Genomic DNA, 18834 nt, shown 5'->3' with positions numbered 1-18834 from the left:
CCATTAACTAGAAACAAAAGGAGGAAGGGTGCTGATGTTTCTACCAGTGACCTTGGCTTACTTACTGTTTGAATCTCTTGCCCACACATGGTCACCCAGAGATGGCACTCTCGGGTGGGCCACATGCAGTGCTGTTCATAGATCACAGACCTGAACTTAAGCATTTTGTGCTCTAAGCTGGGGCCCTGGCTGAACACCAGCCACCATTCAGAAGACTGATCCTGCCTTAACTTAGGAAGCAGGAGGGCTGTGAAGTTTCAGCCAGGAGGGTCACCCAAAGATTGAATCCCTAAAATCTGCTTCTGCTGGGGAACATTTCCTGTAGGGCCAAGTTCCAGCACGCTGCTTTTTCTGAGGGAAAGCCAACCCATGCTAGGCAGAGACCAACCAGCAAAGGCTGAAAATGGCACCTGGCCCCACACTGTGCTATGTGCAGATATGCAGCCACTATGACATCACCCAGGCAAGAGCGTGGCTGTCTTAGGGACTAAAAGCAAAAGGGCTTAGAGGGATCTGAAAGAGGAGTTAGGGAAGGAGAAGAGAGAACCAGTTACTACAACTGTACCAGGCTTCAAGGAGGGGACCCATTTTGCTTTCAGGTCCCTGCTGATCCCACTCACCTCAGGCAGGCCCTGTAAGTGGCAATGCAAGAGCAGAGGCTTGGGAGGAACCTGGGCCCAAGGAAACGAGACTCTACAAGTCCACAGCCCCCGCCTGCCAGGTGAGGCATCTGTTAGAGGCCTTTGGAGATAGATGGGAGACTAGTGCTAAGCAGAATGAAGACTGGGCTTGGAGTCAAGTGGCCAGAATTCTACTCCCCACCCTGCTGCTCACTAACCTCATGATTTGGGGCAAGACAGTTACCCTCCATGGGCCTCAGTTTCCTCACCCATAAAACAAGAGGGAACATTGAGCTGATTGCTGAAGTCCTCTGCAGGGCTGAGATTCTGATTCCTCTGTTCTCAGAAACAAATTCAACATCTTTGTTAATTTCTTGGATTTTTTTTATTATCAAAAGTATCCTTTAACTTTCTTTCCCCATTTTTTGTTAATATTCAAAAAGAAACAGTTGTCTGTTAGCAATTTTCCTGAGCATGTTCAATTTTTTCAATGAAGTATGGCATGTAATTATCACTTCCTTTGTTCTTTCATTTAATGTTTTGCAGAGAGGGAAAAGCACTATCAAAATACATCAAATATTACAAAATGGTAAAAGAGAGAAGTCTTAAAGTTCAAAGTTAAACATGACCATTTTTCAGTGTTTAAATGTCTCTATATCCGAGATCTACTGTGACTTCTATAACCTGGTAAGATAGGCATTTTCGTGTAAAATGAGGTTTAGAGAGGTTGACTTACTCAAAGTCACAAAGCAAGTTAGTGGCAAAGTCTAGATCACTGGAATAGATGCCCAATAGTCTTTCCACCATAGATCATTATCTTCCTAGCCAACCTGCCTTTCTAGATTCTCTGCTACTCTTTCTTGGGTTAGAAACGCACACTTTGTACAAGGCAAAGTCAAAACTTATTGCAACAGAACTGCGGCCAGAACTGTACTTGTCCCACTAGGGCCATTGTCCTAAGGTGAAAAATCAATCCTACCCCAAGGCATTCCATCCCCACTGACCCTGAACAGGAGATATTCATGTCTCAGGTAGACCAGAAAATCCAAAGAGTTCAATCAATGGAATGTTACCAGGAATGTTATAATTTGGAAGAAACTATGTAAAGAGGGAGTTTTCCTGGTGTTTCCTCACATTGCCTGGATGAATGGCTGAATTAGGTGGGACATGCAAGGTAGTCTTCTTACCTACACAGTCAAAAGTCAGCAATAACCTGGCCATTTGTCTCTGGAAATCTGCTTTTGAGGAGGAAGGCAAATGATTTTAAAATGCAGAAAACAGGAAGAAATTCGACGCAGCATGGCATTAGCCTTCTTATTTCCCCCAAAAGGTCAATAGCCAGACATCACACCTTCACTGCTGCTTCAGCTTCTGCTACTTTCTATGGCTATCGGGGTGTGTATGTGTTTAAATACTTCCAGATTTGCTAATCAGGACATGTGATGCCCTTTTCTCACACATGCCCTAATGAAAGACATAGGAAGCACCCTGCCATTCGCTCAGAATGAAACACACGTGAAGACCCTTCCTCTAAATGAGAATAAGCTTTACCTATGTATTCTCATCAATTTTTCTATCACTGGAACCAGAAGTTATGATTTCTAGAATGACAAGACAGACAGACGTGCTGGCCTGACTATGACAGGTTATTTATACTGAGTATTCTTTAAGACAAGGCACAGGCAGGACAAATGCAAAGTGTTTAAAGGAAACGGATCTATAGGGAAAACAATAGCTCACTTTTGCTTTTCTGGGGTGCTGGGCTAATTGTGAGAATGCAAAGGAAAAGGCCTAAAACTTGGCTACCTGTGTTTAAGACTGGGAATAAAATGTTCCCTTGCTGGGCTTTTAAGAGGTCTCTTTCGAGAGCTCTCTGCAACTTCAGCACCACGGACTCAGCACTGCCCCAAGCTCTCCTGTAACTGACTGTTTTTGCTTTAATTAACCAAGGCTAGGTGGGACAGATTTACTCTGTGTAATGTTACTGTTATCTGCCAGTGGCTAGCAGCAGCTCTTTACCTGTTGCTCTTGATGCCTGGCCTGCACAATTAGCACCTTATTATAGGCCGGCCTCTCATCTAAGTACCACGTGTCTCAATTGAGCACTTTATTTTTGTCTTGTTCACGTACTAGTTCAAGAACCTGGGCTCCGCAGTTATAAGAAATCTTAAACTCCTTTTAGGCAGGTGTGTGTTTTCAGTTTCTTATCTCTTCAGGCCCACGAGAACACTAGGGACACAAAGGCATGCAAACAAATACTTCCTGATTGTTTGAAGAGCTTCTAGAGGTCTATTCTGGGAATAAGCACGTGGTTGGAATCTGGGTCTCCATGCCTATCTCAACCCTCTGTACCTGATCCATTGGGCTTCTCTGCCGTTGAGGGATCTCAGGTACTTTGAGTTAAGCTCCACTTGGTCTATATGTAACCTTTTCCCTTACCTAAAAGAGTTGGCTGAAACAGACACATGAGCTTCCCATCAGCACCACGTTCAATGTTCCTCTAGAAAAAGGAACAGATTCCTTGCTTTTGGAATTAAAACTAACTATAACTTATAGGGCTTTACCAGTTCCACAACAAACACAGGCCTCCTTCAAATACTCTGGTGAATGAAATGAAAGGGGACAGCTACATAAGGGGATGGTTAGGAAGGCAGGTATGGGAGCTAGGTTTTCTGGTGTCAAATCCTGGCTCTACCGCTTACTAGCTGTGTGACCTGAGACCTTGGTCAAGACAGCCTCTCTGCACCTCAGTTTCCCAATCTGTAAAACAGGATAATAGTACCTGCCTCACAGGGCTATTGTTAATAGGACTGAATCAGTTAGTCTTTGTAAAGTGCTTTAGAGCAGTGCTTGGCACATAATAAGCACTATTATACTTAAGTTACTGTTAGATAAAATTAATAAGCGTACAGAGATTTAGAACAGACAGACCTATAAATCAGTATGCCTCCAAAAGAATCTGACAGTGATGGGAAAACAAGCAGGTTAACAGAATAATATTCCATCCTTGGTGTTTTGATTTTCTGGCAAACATATAATCTTTGAATTGCTTCAGTAAACCAAAAAGAACTCTGGATTTATAGGCTTTTGAAATGTCTAACACATTATCACAACATATGTGATAAAAATGTTCTGGATGCATTCAAGCAAAACAATTAGTGAAGGTGTCATTGTTTTAGTAGAGAATTTTAAATGAACATTCTACTGTTTACACCTCTTATATCTACTTTGTCTAACATGTCAGACATTGTTCATAATGTTATTTAGCAAATACTGCCAACCCTTCTCCAGCAAAGAAACTTAGTCAATTATCAGGGGAACACTTCAAATGTATGTTTTATATTTTAAAAGATTCATTGAAAGATGAATCTTTATATAAAGATGATTCCATGGTATCCAAACTCAGAATTTTCTTTCAGTGTCTTTTCTGATCTATTCACTGCCACTTTTTAAACCCTCAATCTTCTTAGATATCCTAGCTACTAAAATTCCACATCCAGGGTCTCTCCTTTCTGAGCAATCTCTAGCGCAAATACCATTTCTAACAACAGCAGTCCCTTGTTATCTCACCACGGAGGTCCTCTCTAGAATCCAGGCGTCCAACCACACACAAAGGCATCTATGTGCCACAACAGGTGGGGGCACCTGTACTTTCGTTAGGGAGGAAACACTTCCAGTTTCACCTCTCCTAGATTCCCTGGAGGGCAAAGTTCAACAATGCAGGATGTCTTCCCTGTAGGTGCACCTGCAGAGAATTATGTAGAGACATCAGAAACAACTAATGTCCAGTCTACTAAGAAGTGATCATCTATTTTGGGGCTCAGCAGTTTAGTGCTTAAGAATGTGGGCAGGTACTTCCTCTCCATACCCTCCTCGGACTGACCTCCCTATCCCACTGTGTTCACTAGTGCCACTGTCATAGCTCTTAACCACCATGTTCTGTGGTTATGCTGGCCCTGGGTCCTTCCCCTCTGCCTGGGGAGCTTCTCTGGGCAGAAGTTGTGCTCCACTTGTCTTAGTGTTCCAAAGCCAGCACAAAGCCCATCTATGCTAAGCTCCCAAGAGTTATGTGTGAAACTGTATTTGAGCTACTATCTGAGAAAACCCAAATGTTATTTGGATGATCAAGCTGTCAAGGGTTACTTTCACTTTTGAGTACAGGGAGGTTCCTCAAAAATGGAGCATTTGGAAAAGTCATCAGACCCCCTCTTTGTTTCTGTCGTTTGGGGTTAACTTTCCCCCATTTATCCACGTGGCCCCTTTAAAATTTTTTCGTGCCCTGTCAGCCCCGCCTTAATGGGCTCCTTCAGTGACCCCACATTCACCTTGCAGGTATCCTTTCTGAATATTCGAGGCCCATTCTTACGTGGCCACGAGCGGGGCTGGCATTTTTTTCGTCCACGGCTCCCAGCGATCACTAGTCACTGCTAGGAAGTGCTGGGGACGCCTGGGCACTGCGCCCCCCAGCCAGCGCCGACCAAGACTCTCCCCCCCTACTCTCTTTGGGACAATGCTCCGGCAGCCACCCAGGGCAAGGGGATCCTGCAAAGGTTCCGGGTCAGCGTTCGGTCAACCAGCCCCAGAGAGAGAGCGGGGGTGGGGGTGGGGGAATCCCTGGGGTGAAGACGCCTCGGGACTAGTGGGCATTCACTTCTGGCCCAGACCCTTCCCACCGGGAACGACCTAAAGAGGTCTTTATCGCCTCTTTCTTTACCACCATTCTAGGGACCAGAGAAATGCAAGACAGGGGGTAGGAAGGAGAGCAAGGAGACAGCCTCTCAGGCCAATCACGACGTCCGCCTCCCCTCACTCGGAGTGAGTCTGTCTGTGTCTGTCTGTCTGTCTGTCTCTCTCAACACACACGACCTGCTACTTCAACTTCAGCTCTGAGCAAACTGCGCCGCACGTCTCTCCTACTACGAGTCCTCCAGCTCCGGCCCCGGCCCGTGCCTCTCGTCTCACCCCAGCTTTTTCACCCAATCCCAGTTTCCTCACCCAACTGACCGTGAAGCTGGAGGCAGTTCCCCAGTCCCAGGCCCCCGGTGGGGCTCGGCTGTCGCCGCCGCCGTCGCTCCCCCTGCAGCCCCCGACCCGCGATCCGGCCTCGGGCTGCAGCGATGGCTCCCCGGCACGAGGCGCCGCGGCTCCCTGGACTCGGCCAGACACAGGGCGGCGCGCAAGAGAAGCCCATCGAGCTCCCGGCGGTGGTGGCGGTGGTGGCGGCGGCGGCTGCTGGAGCGGCCGCCGCGCAGGCTGATGACGCATGGGCGCGGAGGGGGCGTGGTCCGCGGGGGAGACGCTGGCAGATGACATCTGGCGGCGGGGAGGCTCGGCAGCATGGCGTTTGTGGCGCTGAGTGAGGCGGAGAAGGTGTACATTGTGCATGGCGTTCAGGTAGCGGCAGCAGCGGTACCGGCGCCGGCCGTCGGGTTCCCCTAGGACTGCGGCTGACTGGGTTTACCTTGTGATTAAACCGCTCGGCGGCCGGCGTGTGCAGATCGAAGCCGGCAATGAGGGTGTATTTGGGACCGGGCGGCGAGAATCCATTTAGGATTGTATTTGTACTTGCTTCTTTCTGGGTCTACAAGGTTCCACACCCGGGTAGGAAGCGGTGGGCAGTCCCTGATTCTGTTAAAGACCCTCTCAGCCTTTGAAGGCTGAGCTGTCCCATTTTTGTTAGGTACATATTCTATCATAATTTTTATCCCATTGAATCTTTGTAACAGTCCTGAAGGTAAGTATTATCTCTACTTTACATATAAGGAACTATGCTCAGAGAGGTTAAATCAGTTGTCTGAGGTCACAAAGTAAGTGTGTGGTGGTGTTACCCGAAAACAGGGTTTGCCGCTTGGTGGGTGTCGAGCCAAAAGACACAACCAAGCCAAAGATTGGGAGAAGGAAGGATTTGTTAATTGCAGCAAGTGAGGGGACGCTGAGGATCTTTTCCAAAGCAGTGTCTATCCAATTAGCAAAATTGGAGAATAAGCTAAGGGCACATGCATATTCATGTGGGGGCTTGAGCAGAGGGGAATTTAGCATAGAATTGGGGCAAAGGTTAACAGACTCCAAGCTTTAGTTGATTGGAGTCTCCGAAGGTCATAAAGGTCAACATCATCCTTCCTCGTGTTGAGACCAGCTTGGGGTCTTATCCTGTAGTTACCATCCTCTAGCTGGGTGGGGGCCTTAGTTCTTGTATAACAAGTCAAAGATCTGTATCAGATTGTTAAGTATATCCCTTGAGGAAAAACTAGGGCTCTGTTTTATCTCAACTGTTATTTCTTCACTGCTTGTCCTTTTTTCCTGCATTCTTTACTTCCCTCAAGATCATTGATTACAGAGACCTGTTCAAGGGCAAGCATGATGGTCAGGCTTAGATCACAACAATGCTTAGGCCTAAAATGGCTTCTCTTATGTCCAGAAAGCCATGCCTGGTTCTCTTTTTCCGGGGCCCCGTACCCTCTCTGATTACAGTGGACCTGGGATATAAATCCAGATCTTTCTGATTGCAAAGCCCACCTTGACTTGCATGCCACTTTCCCTTTTTTAAAATAGGGATTCAAAGGCAAAGGCCAGAGAGACTCCCCACTTCTACTTCTCTTTCTTCTGTCTTCTGAAAGCATGTTGGGGAAATAAGGGGGAGGGCAAGTTCTGAACCCCACCATTTTCCTAGACCTTAAATAGTATATTGACATATATTGCTGTACTGTTATCTTTTTAGGTAGTACTTTTTCCCATGTTGGTTCTCAGTTTCTTTAGAACCCTATTTTGCATTTCTTTGTACAACTTTTGTTTTACTAACTTGTGTCAAACTGGTTTTTATATTCAGGAATTTGGGGGCAGATGTCAGAATATCCAGAATTAGCATTTAATCCTCTTTTGGAGTTTGCTTAACTAGCTAAATATGTGCTGCTTCCTCCATGAAAAGACATTGCTAACCTCCGTCTTAGCCCAGTGATTCTGAAACCTTGAAGCGCCTTTTACTCACAAAATACAGCTTCGCGGGGTTTACCTGGACCTTCTGAATCAGAATCTCTGGGGCTGGGGCCTGGGAATGGGTATTTTCATAAATGTTGGGAGATTTTGATGCAGTCACCAGACGTTGGGCTATGGGCAAGCCTCTGGCCTGGTCCAGCCTGGAGTCTGCTGCAGAAATCTTTGCCCCCCTGCCTGAGGTTGTTGCAGGAAGGGGGACCCCTTCCAGGGCCCGAGAGTGGGCTCTTGTCTAACACTCGGAAATGAATTGTCTGAGGGGACACATGTGCTGACAAAGCAAGAGACTTTATTGGGAAGGGGCACCCGGGCAGAGAGCAGTAGGGTAAGGGAACCCAGGAGAACTGCTCTGCCACGTGGCTCGCATTCTCAGGTTTTATGGTGATGGAGTTAGTTTCTGGGTTGTCTCTGGCCAATCATTCTGACTGAGGGTCCTTCATGGTGGCGTGTACATCACTCAGCCAAGATGGATTCCAGCGAGAAGGATTCTGGGAGGTTGGTAGGACATATTGACTGGTGTCCCCTCTCCTTTTGACCCTTCCCGAATTCTTCCGGTTGGTGATAGCTTGTTAGTTCCGTGTTCCTTACCAGGACCTCCTGTTGTAAGATAACTCATGCAAATGGTTACTATAAGGTCTGGCCAGGGTGGGCGGTTTCCGTCAGTGGTTCCCCTAACAAGGTCACATGACCTCCTGCGTCTGTTTGAGTGAGGACTTGGAGTCAGACTGAGCAGGGATCCTTTCCCGGCTCCACCATTCACAGTAAGAGTGATTCTTACCTGAGTAGCTGAGCTAGCTCCCCCTGTATAAAATGAGAACATATCCATCTGGGAGCAGAAAGGGATTGTGAGGAATGATGAGAAAAGAGAATATGGACCACCTGGCATGTGGTCAACCCTGAAGAGAAGTTGGATCCCTGTCAAGATTTTTCCATCGGAAGTGTGGCTTTGTCCGGAACCATCCACACTATATCCGCAACCTTCCTAGTGACCCCATGTGGGGTTCCGCCTCTGGCTGTTGAGATTTAAGCTCTTTTGATTTGGAGGGCTAGAGATTGTTAAATTGTCTCAAGACAAGGGGGATTTGTGGCCAGGCCTGGAAAGTCCCTAGGCAGCTCTGGGGCACTGCCTTTTCAGGGCTCCAGCATGGATCACATAGACTGTGTGACTCTGCCTGTCTTTACGTCTCTGGTGACAGCCCTACTTCTCTCTGCTGAAGTGTCTCACTTCTCCGCAGCCGCTTGCTGTCCAGCTGCCCTCCACCTTGGTACATGCCATCCCCCCACCTTTACTTATGTGAGGCCTCTCCAGCCTCCCTCCACACCATGACCTGTCAGCTCCTCTTTAACTCCCTTTCGCTCCCAAGTATTTCCCAGATCAGAGATCAGATTCCAAGGAGTGAATCAGTTTCACGCCCCAAAGAGCTGGCTACTCTCTGGATTGTATGCCTTTGGGTCAGGCCCTTTGCAAGGTGAGTGGGATCCCATCCTAAAGGAATGCAGGCCCACCCAACAGGCTTGGAAAGTGGAACGAGGACAACATCTCGTTTTGCCTGCTGTGTCTGGGGCCTGGGCCTGCAAAGCTGGCCCTTTCCAAAGTAGGGTGGCTTTCTAGTAGGGGAGGCCGTATGGTCTCAGTTCTCCTCCAGCAAGCTCTGCACTCTTGGACAAGTCAAAGCAAGGTAGTGGAGGTGGGAGGTGGTTAGCATCGCCTCAGAGGACTACTTTAAGTCTAAATCCTCCCAAGTGTGTTGGATTAGGAGAGCCAACTGACAACTCCCATTAGGAAGTAGGACTGTGTTACCCGGGTGTGAGGAACAGCAACTCTGGGTTGGGTCATCTGTCCTGCCACTCTGTCACAAACAGGAGGTTAAACTTGGCGCCTCAATGTCCTCATTTGTAACCTCTCTCCGGGTTGTTTTTGAGGATTCAGTGAGTTAATATGTGCTGCCAGAAGCAGAAGGAGCTGCTGAGCAGGGACTCCTGTGTGCTGCACTGTGCTGAGGATTCTCCTATAACTCTGTAGGGTCGGGGTTATTCCCGCTTTATAGACAAAGAGACAGACTCAGAGCTGTTGAGGAACTAACTTGCTCAAGGTCAAAAAGCTGGCGTGGAACAGCAGAGTTTTAAATATAAGTTGGCGGTGACTCTGTGCCACACCCAACCAGCAGGGTTGTAGTGATCACACAGGTAACAACTTGAAAGTCACGAGGAGCCATCCTAGCATCCAGAAGCCCTTTACCTAGAAAGGTGCTCAGTCCCCTCTGCTGAGAACAGGGTTCCACTCCCTGGTGTGGTCTGTCACCTGTGGACATCTCTATTGATTTTTTAAATGGAGCGTTCACTTCAGGGCAGCCCATGTTTAAATGTTCACACATGGATTGATTCCTTAGCTCCTGAGTACTACAGATGAATAAAAATTATGGTAGGGCGTCAGGCTCTGAGCCAGGCCAAGCAGGTTTAGCGATTTCCTAAGCCTTTTTTTTTTTTGCGGTACGCGGGCCTCTCACTGTTGTGGCCTCTCTCGTTGCGGAGCACAGGCTCCGGACGCGTAGGCTCACCGGCCATGGCTCACGGGCCCAGCCGCTCCGCAGCATGTGGGATCTTCCCGGACCGGGGCACGAACCTGTGTCCCCTGCATCGGCAGGTGGACTCTCAACCACTGCACCACCAGGGAAGCCCCTTCCTAAGCCTTTTATGAGGAAAAGTGGATTTTTAAAAAGTCCTGTGTGCAGTGATTCATGGACTTTGTTTTCTCCTGTTGTGTGCTTTTTTCTATGAAAAAAATTATACTTTACGCGTCCCTGGAAAGGGAAATTTGTAGCTTTTTTGTTTATCGGAAATTTGTAGCTTTTTTGTTTATCTCTTACTTGTCACCCGAGCCTTCCTGACTGAGCCTTCCCCAGGGGGCAGAGACTGATTTAAAGGCTGGAAAAGGCAAGCTCTGGTGAGGCCCAGTTTTCTGACACCCCTCCAGCCACATTTTGGAACAGTGGGTTGTCACTACAAAGGGTTGTGACTAGAGTGAGTGGTAATTTAAAGCAATAGTGGGAAGCCCTGTAGCCTTGCGGCCTTCCTGCTTTCAGAGTCGTCATCACCATCATTAGGACGAACTGGTATAGCCAGCCAGTTCGTCCTTTGAGAGAGGCCTGTGCTGCCTCCTTTGCACAGTGAAGAGACTCTTTAGAATGCAGGAGACTGTGGAATTGGGGTTAAGAGCTCTGGCTTGGAATTCAAGTGCTATTTACTGGCTATGACGTTGGGCCAGGCATTTAGCATCTTTCAACCTGATCCCCATTTGTAAAATGGAATGAAAATTTGCTCTCTTACATTATAGGGTTATTGTGAGGATTTAACATGTTAACTGTATAGTGTTCCTAGCACGTTATCTGGTCGATAGTAAATGCACATTAAATAGTAGCTACTATTAGTTCTTGCAAATAATTGTGGCTCTTTTAATTTATAGATCCACAGAATTAGAGACGCACCTTTGAGGCCATCGAATTCAATCTCTACATCTACAAATGAGGAAATTAGTCTAGAGGGGAAGGGTTAGGGTTAGGGTTAGGGTTAGTCCTAGGTCAAGCAGCTAGTTAATGGCAGGACCAGGCCTGGAGGCCATGACTGATGCTCCTAGTGACTGCTCATACTTGTGCCATACCTACAATCCACCAAGGACTCATTGTAAATGCTGTTTCTGGGCCAGGTGTTCACTTCCTAGCAAGGCACACCTGGGGGATGGGGCAAGCCGAGAGTGACCTAGGATGCTTTCATGTGGGTGGGGGTAGGTGGGGTTGTGACGAGACACAGTTATATAGTTTTGGGATCCTCCAGGGAAGAGAACTCACTCTGTAGAGTTCAGGAGACTCATTCTTCTAGACTTGAAATTCTGTTGCTTTTCGAGAACATGTCTCCCCAGGCTTCAGATAGGGATTGCCTCCAGGGAGGGGATGGCTGGGAGGGGATGTCTTAGAGTCGACTGGCTGCAAAAGGACTTCAACCTGATTTAGGATGTTTATTTTCTCTCCTTTAACAGGAGTTTAAAGAGTTGAAACAAACACGACAGATGGTAGTAGTCGGTACTGTGTGGCGGGAGTATTCAGTGTTTTCCTTTTCTGTATTTTCATTTCTCAAAATAAAAAAGTCAGTCAGATATGCAGTGAGCCAAGCAGTTTAAAGATAAATCTCTGACAGATACATACTTCAGAACAGTGGTGGCTTGTTTGTTTGGTTTGTTTGTTTGGTTTTTGTTTTCAATATTTTGAGAAGCATTAATCCCTTTGAGAATCTGATGAGGCTAATGATTTTTTTGCTGAAAGAAAGAGCTTTCAAAAAATGTTTACAGAGAATGAGGACAATCTCTATGAGCTGATGTGGAGTGATTTCCTGCATATGTATTGTTAATTGTTTAGAAAAAGAAGCTACATGTAAAAGAGTATCTGTAGTATGCCATATTTTATAAAAGAAAATAAGGGATATTAAAAATACTCTTATCTGTTCATTTGTGGAAAGGAAGTACATGAAAGATGGACTGGGAACTAAAGAGATCGGTTACCTGCCTGGCGCTGGTGGGAGGGCGTAGGAAGGTGGGGGGGGATGAAAATAGGGATGAGGGGTGAGTGACATTTCTCTGAGCACACCTTCTCTGATAGCTTTGACTCTTAGAGCCCTGGTGATAGTAATTAAAAGTAGCCAGGATGTGGGGGACCCAAAATGGAACCCCAGCAGTTACTAATGAACTGACAGGGGTACAGATGAGTAACAGAGGCACAGGAAGGATGGGGAAAGACAACTGGAAACAATATTTTGAGTGGGTGCTGTAAGGCTAAAGACAAAAAGAACTCTACACAAATACTGTATTAGTAAATTTGTTTTTCACAGGGGTATGGCGTAGTAATTCTGAAACTACTTTATGTATATACAGAGATTTAACAAATACATAAATACATTGTAGATAATGAGAGCCAGGTTCCTCCCTGTCTGAGAAAGAAGTTACAAATAAGACAAGGAGGTAGGTTAGAACCAACTCTCAGTATGAACACATGACTTTTTAACAGATATGTGGATAGATACAGAAATAAATATAGGTGTGTGTATGTGTGTGGGTTAGTACACATACGTATATTTTCTAGCACTGTTCTACTGAGACGATCTAGAAGCAATGATACCCCTGTAGCAATGAACCTACTTAGCACCCAGATCCTGGTTTTTAAGTACTATTCTGCAATGAAGGGAACCAGGGCTCTTTGGAAAAAGGGCTGATCCCAGGGCTGGGGCAGGTAAAATACAAGTGGCTGGAACACCTTTTGTTGTCAGAAGTAAAGAAGTGCTCCGAAGAGATTGGAGACATGTTGAGAGAATGCAAGAACCAACCCAAAGGAGCTCCCAGTGGCCAAATCTGGGACACTTGGAGCAACAAGATAAATAATGGAAGTACTGGATTACAACCACAGCATAAAATAGTTATCTATGAGTTACACCAATAGAAGTAAATAATTGAGTTAAGTAAATAACTGGGGATAAGGCCAGGCAGTACGTACACCACCCTGAAACCCATCCTCTGTAGCAGGGGTTGGCAAACTTTTCCTGTGAAGTACTAAATAGTAATGATCTGGGGGCTGCAGGTCATATGGTCTCTATCTCAACCCCTCAGCTCTGCTGCTGTGGTATGACAGCAGCCACAGAATACCTAAGCGAGTGGGCACGGCTGCGTTCCAGTAGAACGGCTTATGAAAACAGGCGGCCTGCAGGCCTAACTTTGTTGACCCTGTTCTAGAGCATGCCTGTTTTAGAAGATACCAGTTAGTTGTTTTTAGCTATTTACAGACTAGATCTGATTGGGTTTGGGGGGTAGGAGGGCTACAGCCAAGACAGTTGTACCTGTATCTCTGACAATCCATACTTCTTGTGACTTCAGAATTGCAGATTCGGAAAGAGACCTCTTTTATTTTGTCTGTTCAGATTTTGTTTGTGTGTGCCTGTTCTGTATAGTGGTACGTAGTTTGGACTTCGTGCTCCGACAGACCTGGGTTGGAAGCTGAGCTTTGCTGTCCCTAGCTGTGGGACCTTGGACGTGAGTCGCTTAACTTCTCTGAGTCTCCATTTCCTTATTGGTAAAACAGTAATGTTGCTACCTATGAGGACAGAATATTTGGATGAATCACTAAGAGAAAAGGAGTTGTTGTGCCACATATTCCTCTCTGGGGGAAAGGAGTGAGTCAGTTGAACAGTCTGTTAGAGGTTTAGTATTATAACCTTAGGATTTTGATTGTTGCATTCAGGAAGACCTCCGCACGGATGGCCGTGGCTGTGAAGACTACCGATGTGTTGAAGTGGAAACTGACGTGGTGTCCAACACCAGTGGGTCTGCCAGAGTCAAGCTGGTGAGTACTGTGGCCACAGTCTGTACCCAGGTGGAGGAATGGGTAGGCTCTAGGGAACCAGTTGCAGGCCCCTCTGGGCTTTTGGAGTGCATATTGTTCCAAGGGAAATCTAAGACCCAAGCCAAACTCTGGGAGGGGGTCTGTATACATCTGAAGGACCCCTCACCTTCTCAAAGGGCCACTTTCCAAGTCCCGGCACTGATGCTAAGCGAGTCCCCTCGAGGCGTACATCTGGGAGAGGAGGGGGTGGTTGGGTGCCTGGCTGCCTGCCCTGAGTGAGGACCCTTCTTGCATGTGTCTGCAGGGTCACACAGACATCTTGGTGGGAGTGAAAGCAGAAATGGGGACGCCGAAGCTGGAGAAACCAAATGAAGGTTACCTGGAGTTCTTTGTTGACTGGTCAGTACTCTGCAGATGTTTTTAAAGAAAAATGCTTTAAAAGATAGAAGATTCAGAGAATTAACCTCTGGTTTCTTGTTGAGCCCACTTTTATTTTGTATTTAATCATCTTTCACCAGCCGGCAGGTATTTACTGAGTTCTCCTGTGTACCAGGCACTGGGAAATGTGAAAGGAGGCCTTGGCTCAGGTCCTGCCCTTGCCCTTGTCCCTAATCAGCTGGCCCTCACTAGGCTTCATTTTCCCTGTCTGAAAAAGGAGGGTGTCTGCCAGGCAGCCAGGCACATGGTAGTTATGAGAGTCAAATTAAATGATGTCCTGTTTCTCTTCCTGCTCTAGTTTTGCAGAAAACTTCTCATGACTTGCTTGGCAGAGCAGGGAGTAGGGCAAGCCAAGCAGCCTGACAGGCCGATGGGGTGGCAGCTGGGCAGGCAGTGTGGGTACTGGGAAAAGCAGAGACTCTGCAGTCTCTGCAGCCAGCCAGCCAGCCTTGTTGCTGGCTTCCTTCTCTGGCTAGCTGTGTGACCTCAGGCTAGTTACTCAGTCCCTCTGTGCCTAAATTTCTTTATCTAAAATATTGAGATAATACTACTGTTGTGATGATGAGGAAGCGAAGTAATGAAAATAGAGTGAGCATCCAGCACAACGACTGGTTCAGTGGACTTTCAAAAGTGTTCTTTCTCTCCCTCGTGTTACCTCCCCTTCTAGGGGTTGGGGCTTTTTATCGGGTTGCCAGCCCAGTCTCATCTTCTATCTGTAACTCCTCTTCTAGCTGGGTGGTGACAGCAGACCTTCTTGAGGTGGGTAAGGCTCTATCGGCTCATGCTAGGTGCAGGTATATAATATTGGTAATTTACTGGGAGGGGTGGCAAGACCACCCCTCACATTCAAACATTTCCTGAAAGGACTCACAGGACTTAGCATAGAGCATGGAGTTGTATTCAGAGCTATGATTATCACAGAAATGCAGCAACACGTGTGTGATGATTCTGCCTAAGAAAACGCATTAGAGACTCAGCACCAAGATTTTGATTGGGGCTGGTCACATAGGCACCCTCTGCTTTACACATACCAAAGTTCCAGACTCCCAGAAGGAAAGCAGGTGTTTAGCATAAACCACGTTATTTGCACAGTCTAGGCACAGGAGACCCAGTTTACTGTTGACTGAGTCTAGTCTGAGAGCCAAGTGCCCAGATGCCAGCTGAGGACCAACCTTGCAAGCAGACCCTTCTAAAGGTAGCAGCCTTGCACCTGCAGTGTCAGCCCTTTTCTGCAAAGATGGTAACCCACATTTGCACAGCGAGTTACAGTCTTCCAGTCTTCACTTCCAAACACAGAAATTGATCCTCACAACACTCCTGAGAGAGAGATGACAAAAGGGGTTCAGAGAGGGTAAGTGACTTTCCTGGGATCACACAGCTAGTAATGCCAGCTCAGGTCTATTCAGTGCTGAGTCTTTGCTCTTTCTGCTTCATGTAGCCTGCAGGAGCCAGCTTTAGAGGGATATCCTGCTTAGAGTTTTCAGAATGTGTCTGCGTTCATCTTTCTGGCCAGTTTTCCTTCCAGCCCATCCCTGCCCCGGCCCTGGCCCCTCCAGAGCAGTTTCCTCTGTTTCTGCCCAGCTGCTCTCAGCAGTCTGAGTGGTCCAGTGGAATCGGCCCATCCTTTAAGTTGCTGTGCATGATGGTGAACTTGTTAAGGCCTCCAACTTATCCTTCCTTTGCTCGTGGAGGAAGAAAAAAATGCCTCTCCTGCCATGATCTGCCTGATTCGGTGCAGTAAACAGTCACTGAGGAGCAGACGCCATGTGTTAGGGGCTGTAATTTGCTTTCCTTTTCTTCCTCTTCATTATCCTTCCGCCTCATTCATCTTAGGCAGACCAAAGGCAGTCAGCCCAGCCACACCAAAGAGAGGGTGTTGCACTCAGATGCTTGGTGTAGGAGACACGTTTCATTGTGGCTCTGTGTCTGAACATGACTCCAGTTAGCCTGCTGCTGTTGACCCTTTCTTGTCCCAGCTGTAAGAGGGTGGCTCCAGGGTGAGAGGAGCCTTTGAGCTGCCTCTTCCCAAGATCTGGCTTCTAGAAGCAAACCTCTTTCTCCTGGCTGAGAGTGGCTGCCCGCTGGTCTCTTTTCCCCCTTTGTAAGTCTCAAGAGAACCTCACCAGGCCCAGAAACTCCATTTCCCAGGGAGTTCTCCTGAGTCTGTTTCTCAAGGTGGCACCCTTCGGCGTCTTTAAGTGGCTCAGTGTGATCAGCCCAGCGGGTAGAATCACCATGAGAGATTCATAAAGCCCCATTTTCCTGCAAAGAAGAGCAGGTTACCAAGCACCACTGGCTGCCACCTTTATCAGAACCTCATTTGCATATTCAAGGAGCAACTCATAATTGTGTAAACAAATAAACCCCTTTATTTCAATCCAATGAATAGGAATGGCTTCTGGGTACCTGTGGCTATGCCCAGCCGTAAGGGTGCTGCCCCCAACCCCATCCGGGCCCCAGGCGTGGGGCCTCTGCTGGAGAGCTCAAGGCATGCACCCATCCACAGGCTGAAACAGAGTTGTTACCCAGTGGGAGGAAAGTTAATTGGTGGGGAGGGGGGGGCCTCCTGCCTGACTGAGCCCAGCTTGACTTAACTACTTACTAGCAACTTTCATGTTTTAATTATTTAAATTACCAGTGGTAATTACCAGAGAGGTCACAGAAAACGAATTGCTTTTCTGCTAATTCCTTCTACTTCTGTTTGTCTACTTGGAATAATATATGGAGCCTGGTGTAGACACCTTCGCCCACCCCAATGATTTTCCCTGGGTCTTAGAAATGATGCCCTTAGGAAAGGGTACCCATGACACAGACCCTGATCCCCATACCAGTGGAGGAGGAAAACCTTGGGGTTCCTGAGATCTGCTCCAGAGATGCCTGGCAGCACTTTGACTAAACTGGGAGCATACTCGGACCTTCTAACTCCTGTCTCTATGTCTTTGTTTTGTTAGTTGTAGCCTGAGAATAGGCCATTTTAAATAAGAAGCTTGAAACTTTGGGAAAAGATGGTTTCCATCTAAAGCCCAGAAGGTAAGAATTTAGTGAGCTGGTGTTTCACTCTGGTTACCACCATGTGGCAGACCATCAGGTCACTTCTTGGCTCTCTGGCCACCATGTTCATGGGTTTAGGAGCTGTGTTTGGTCTCTCAGAGAGGCTGCGGGTTGTAACTGGAGGAGGTGAGGAGAACACGTTTCGTTCATAGACATTTCAGCGTGCCCGGCACTTGTCACTTCTCTGGGATCTCAACTACTTTTAAATGTGACCACTTGTTTTTTTTCACTAATATTGAACTGGAAGCTTCAAGCCCTGAATTGGTGGGTGGAGCCACTTGATCTCTGTTCCTTACCTACTTCGTGCTGCTTGAAGGGGGCACCATTCTCGGCTGAAGGGCTGGGGGTGGGGGCAAAGCAGAGAGGCAACCTGCAGAAGTCATTTGAGGCTCGCTGTGCTTTGAACGTCTCCAGAGCTAACGATATAATTCTCCCAGGAACTGCAAACAAGGGCTTACGATGCAACACTCAGAATGTGCCACTGTTCCCATACCCATTTATAGGGAAGCTTTTGCAGGCTCAGAAGTGAGCACATGTGCTGCCTGAGGAATTGGGACCTACCTGGGGGCTAGATGACTAGAGGGGTAAGGCCAGGAGTCATCCCTGGCCCAGGTACCTACTAAATCACTTTTTCTGCCGTGGGCCTGGCCTGGCCTGGCTGTAAGCCTTCACAGATTTGCAGGCTAGATTGACAGCAAGGGAAACAACAATGGGCCTAGTGTCTGAAGTCCTGTTCCAGGTAGACATGGCCTTGATCTCAGTTAAACCAGAGATGTGCCAAGCAGGAGGAGCACAGTCAGGAGGTTGGAGAACTGGGAGGGGCAGCGTTCCCAGGATTTTTATGTTTATCCAGCTCAATAAGCGATTTCCCAACAGCCCTGGAAGAGGGGCTGGGTCATACTTTATGAAGGATCTGAATTGGTTTTGGTAATTGTAATTATAGAAACCACTTGTTTTGTGCCAAAAACAAACAAACAAACAAACAAACCAAACCCAAGTATATATTCCTCTACTGAAAGAATATATTGTGATGCCTGCGAACAGGAGTCTAGGATTACCAGCCTGCATTCTCTCGCTCTCTTTTTTTACTTGGCACTTAATAGAGAAGCTTTTTATTAGGACTCCCTTGGTCTGCATTCGTTGACTCCAACATTTGTGGTCTAGTAATAAGTCCCAAGACCAGAGCACCCATTCATTACCTTAAGGCATAAGACAGACCCAAGGAGCGCTAACCTGACTAATGTTAGGCTACAAGCCAAGCATGCTGAATTACACATTCAGGGAGAGTCCAGAGCAGGAGCTTTCCGTAATCTCCTGAGCATCTAAACCTTCCTTTCTCTGGCCACCAGCTATGC

General features: G+C 47.2%; 2 protein-coding genes across 9 annotated transcripts in view; one reads left to right on the top strand and one right to left on the bottom strand.

Annotated features, from left to right (window-relative positions):
• Positions 1–5917, bottom strand: part of ZDHHC3 (zinc finger DHHC-type palmitoyltransferase 3) — a 53842-nt gene extending 47925 nt beyond the window's left edge. For 5 of the 8 annotated variants that reach the window (XM_012538263.3, XM_033413031.2, XM_049716318.1 and 2 more), the window contains exon 1: positions 5625–5766. Coding sequence is in view for 1 of the 8 variants with exons in the window: in XM_049716317.1 (XP_049572274.1) it covers positions 5625–5885 (261 nt within the window). In the remaining 7 variants the exon portion in view is untranslated. Of the gene's footprint in view, positions 1–4190; positions 4366–5615 lie in introns of all 8 variants that reach the window. The other 3 variants (XM_033413028.2, XM_049716317.1, XM_033413029.2) reach the window with 3 other exon arrangements.
• EXOSC7 (exosome component 7) overlaps positions 5897–18834 on the top strand; it is a 29383-nt gene continuing 16445 nt past the window's right edge. The window contains exons 1-3 of the mRNA XM_004283834.3: positions 5897–6014; positions 13889–13990; positions 14295–14389. Of these exons, the coding sequence (XP_004283882.1) occupies positions 5958–6014; positions 13889–13990; positions 14295–14389 (254 nt within the window). The 5' untranslated portion in view covers positions 5897–5957. The remainder of the gene's footprint in view (positions 6015–13888; positions 13991–14294; positions 14390–18834) is intronic.

Source organism: Orcinus orca, chromosome 10, assembly GCF_937001465.1.
Source record: "Orcinus orca chromosome 10, mOrcOrc1.1, whole genome shotgun sequence".
Classification (NCBI taxonomy): Eukaryota; Metazoa; Chordata; class Mammalia; order Artiodactyla; family Delphinidae; genus Orcinus; species Orcinus orca.
The sequence above is the reverse complement of the archived record's forward strand: the minus strand, read 5'-3'. Positions and strand labels throughout refer to the sequence as shown.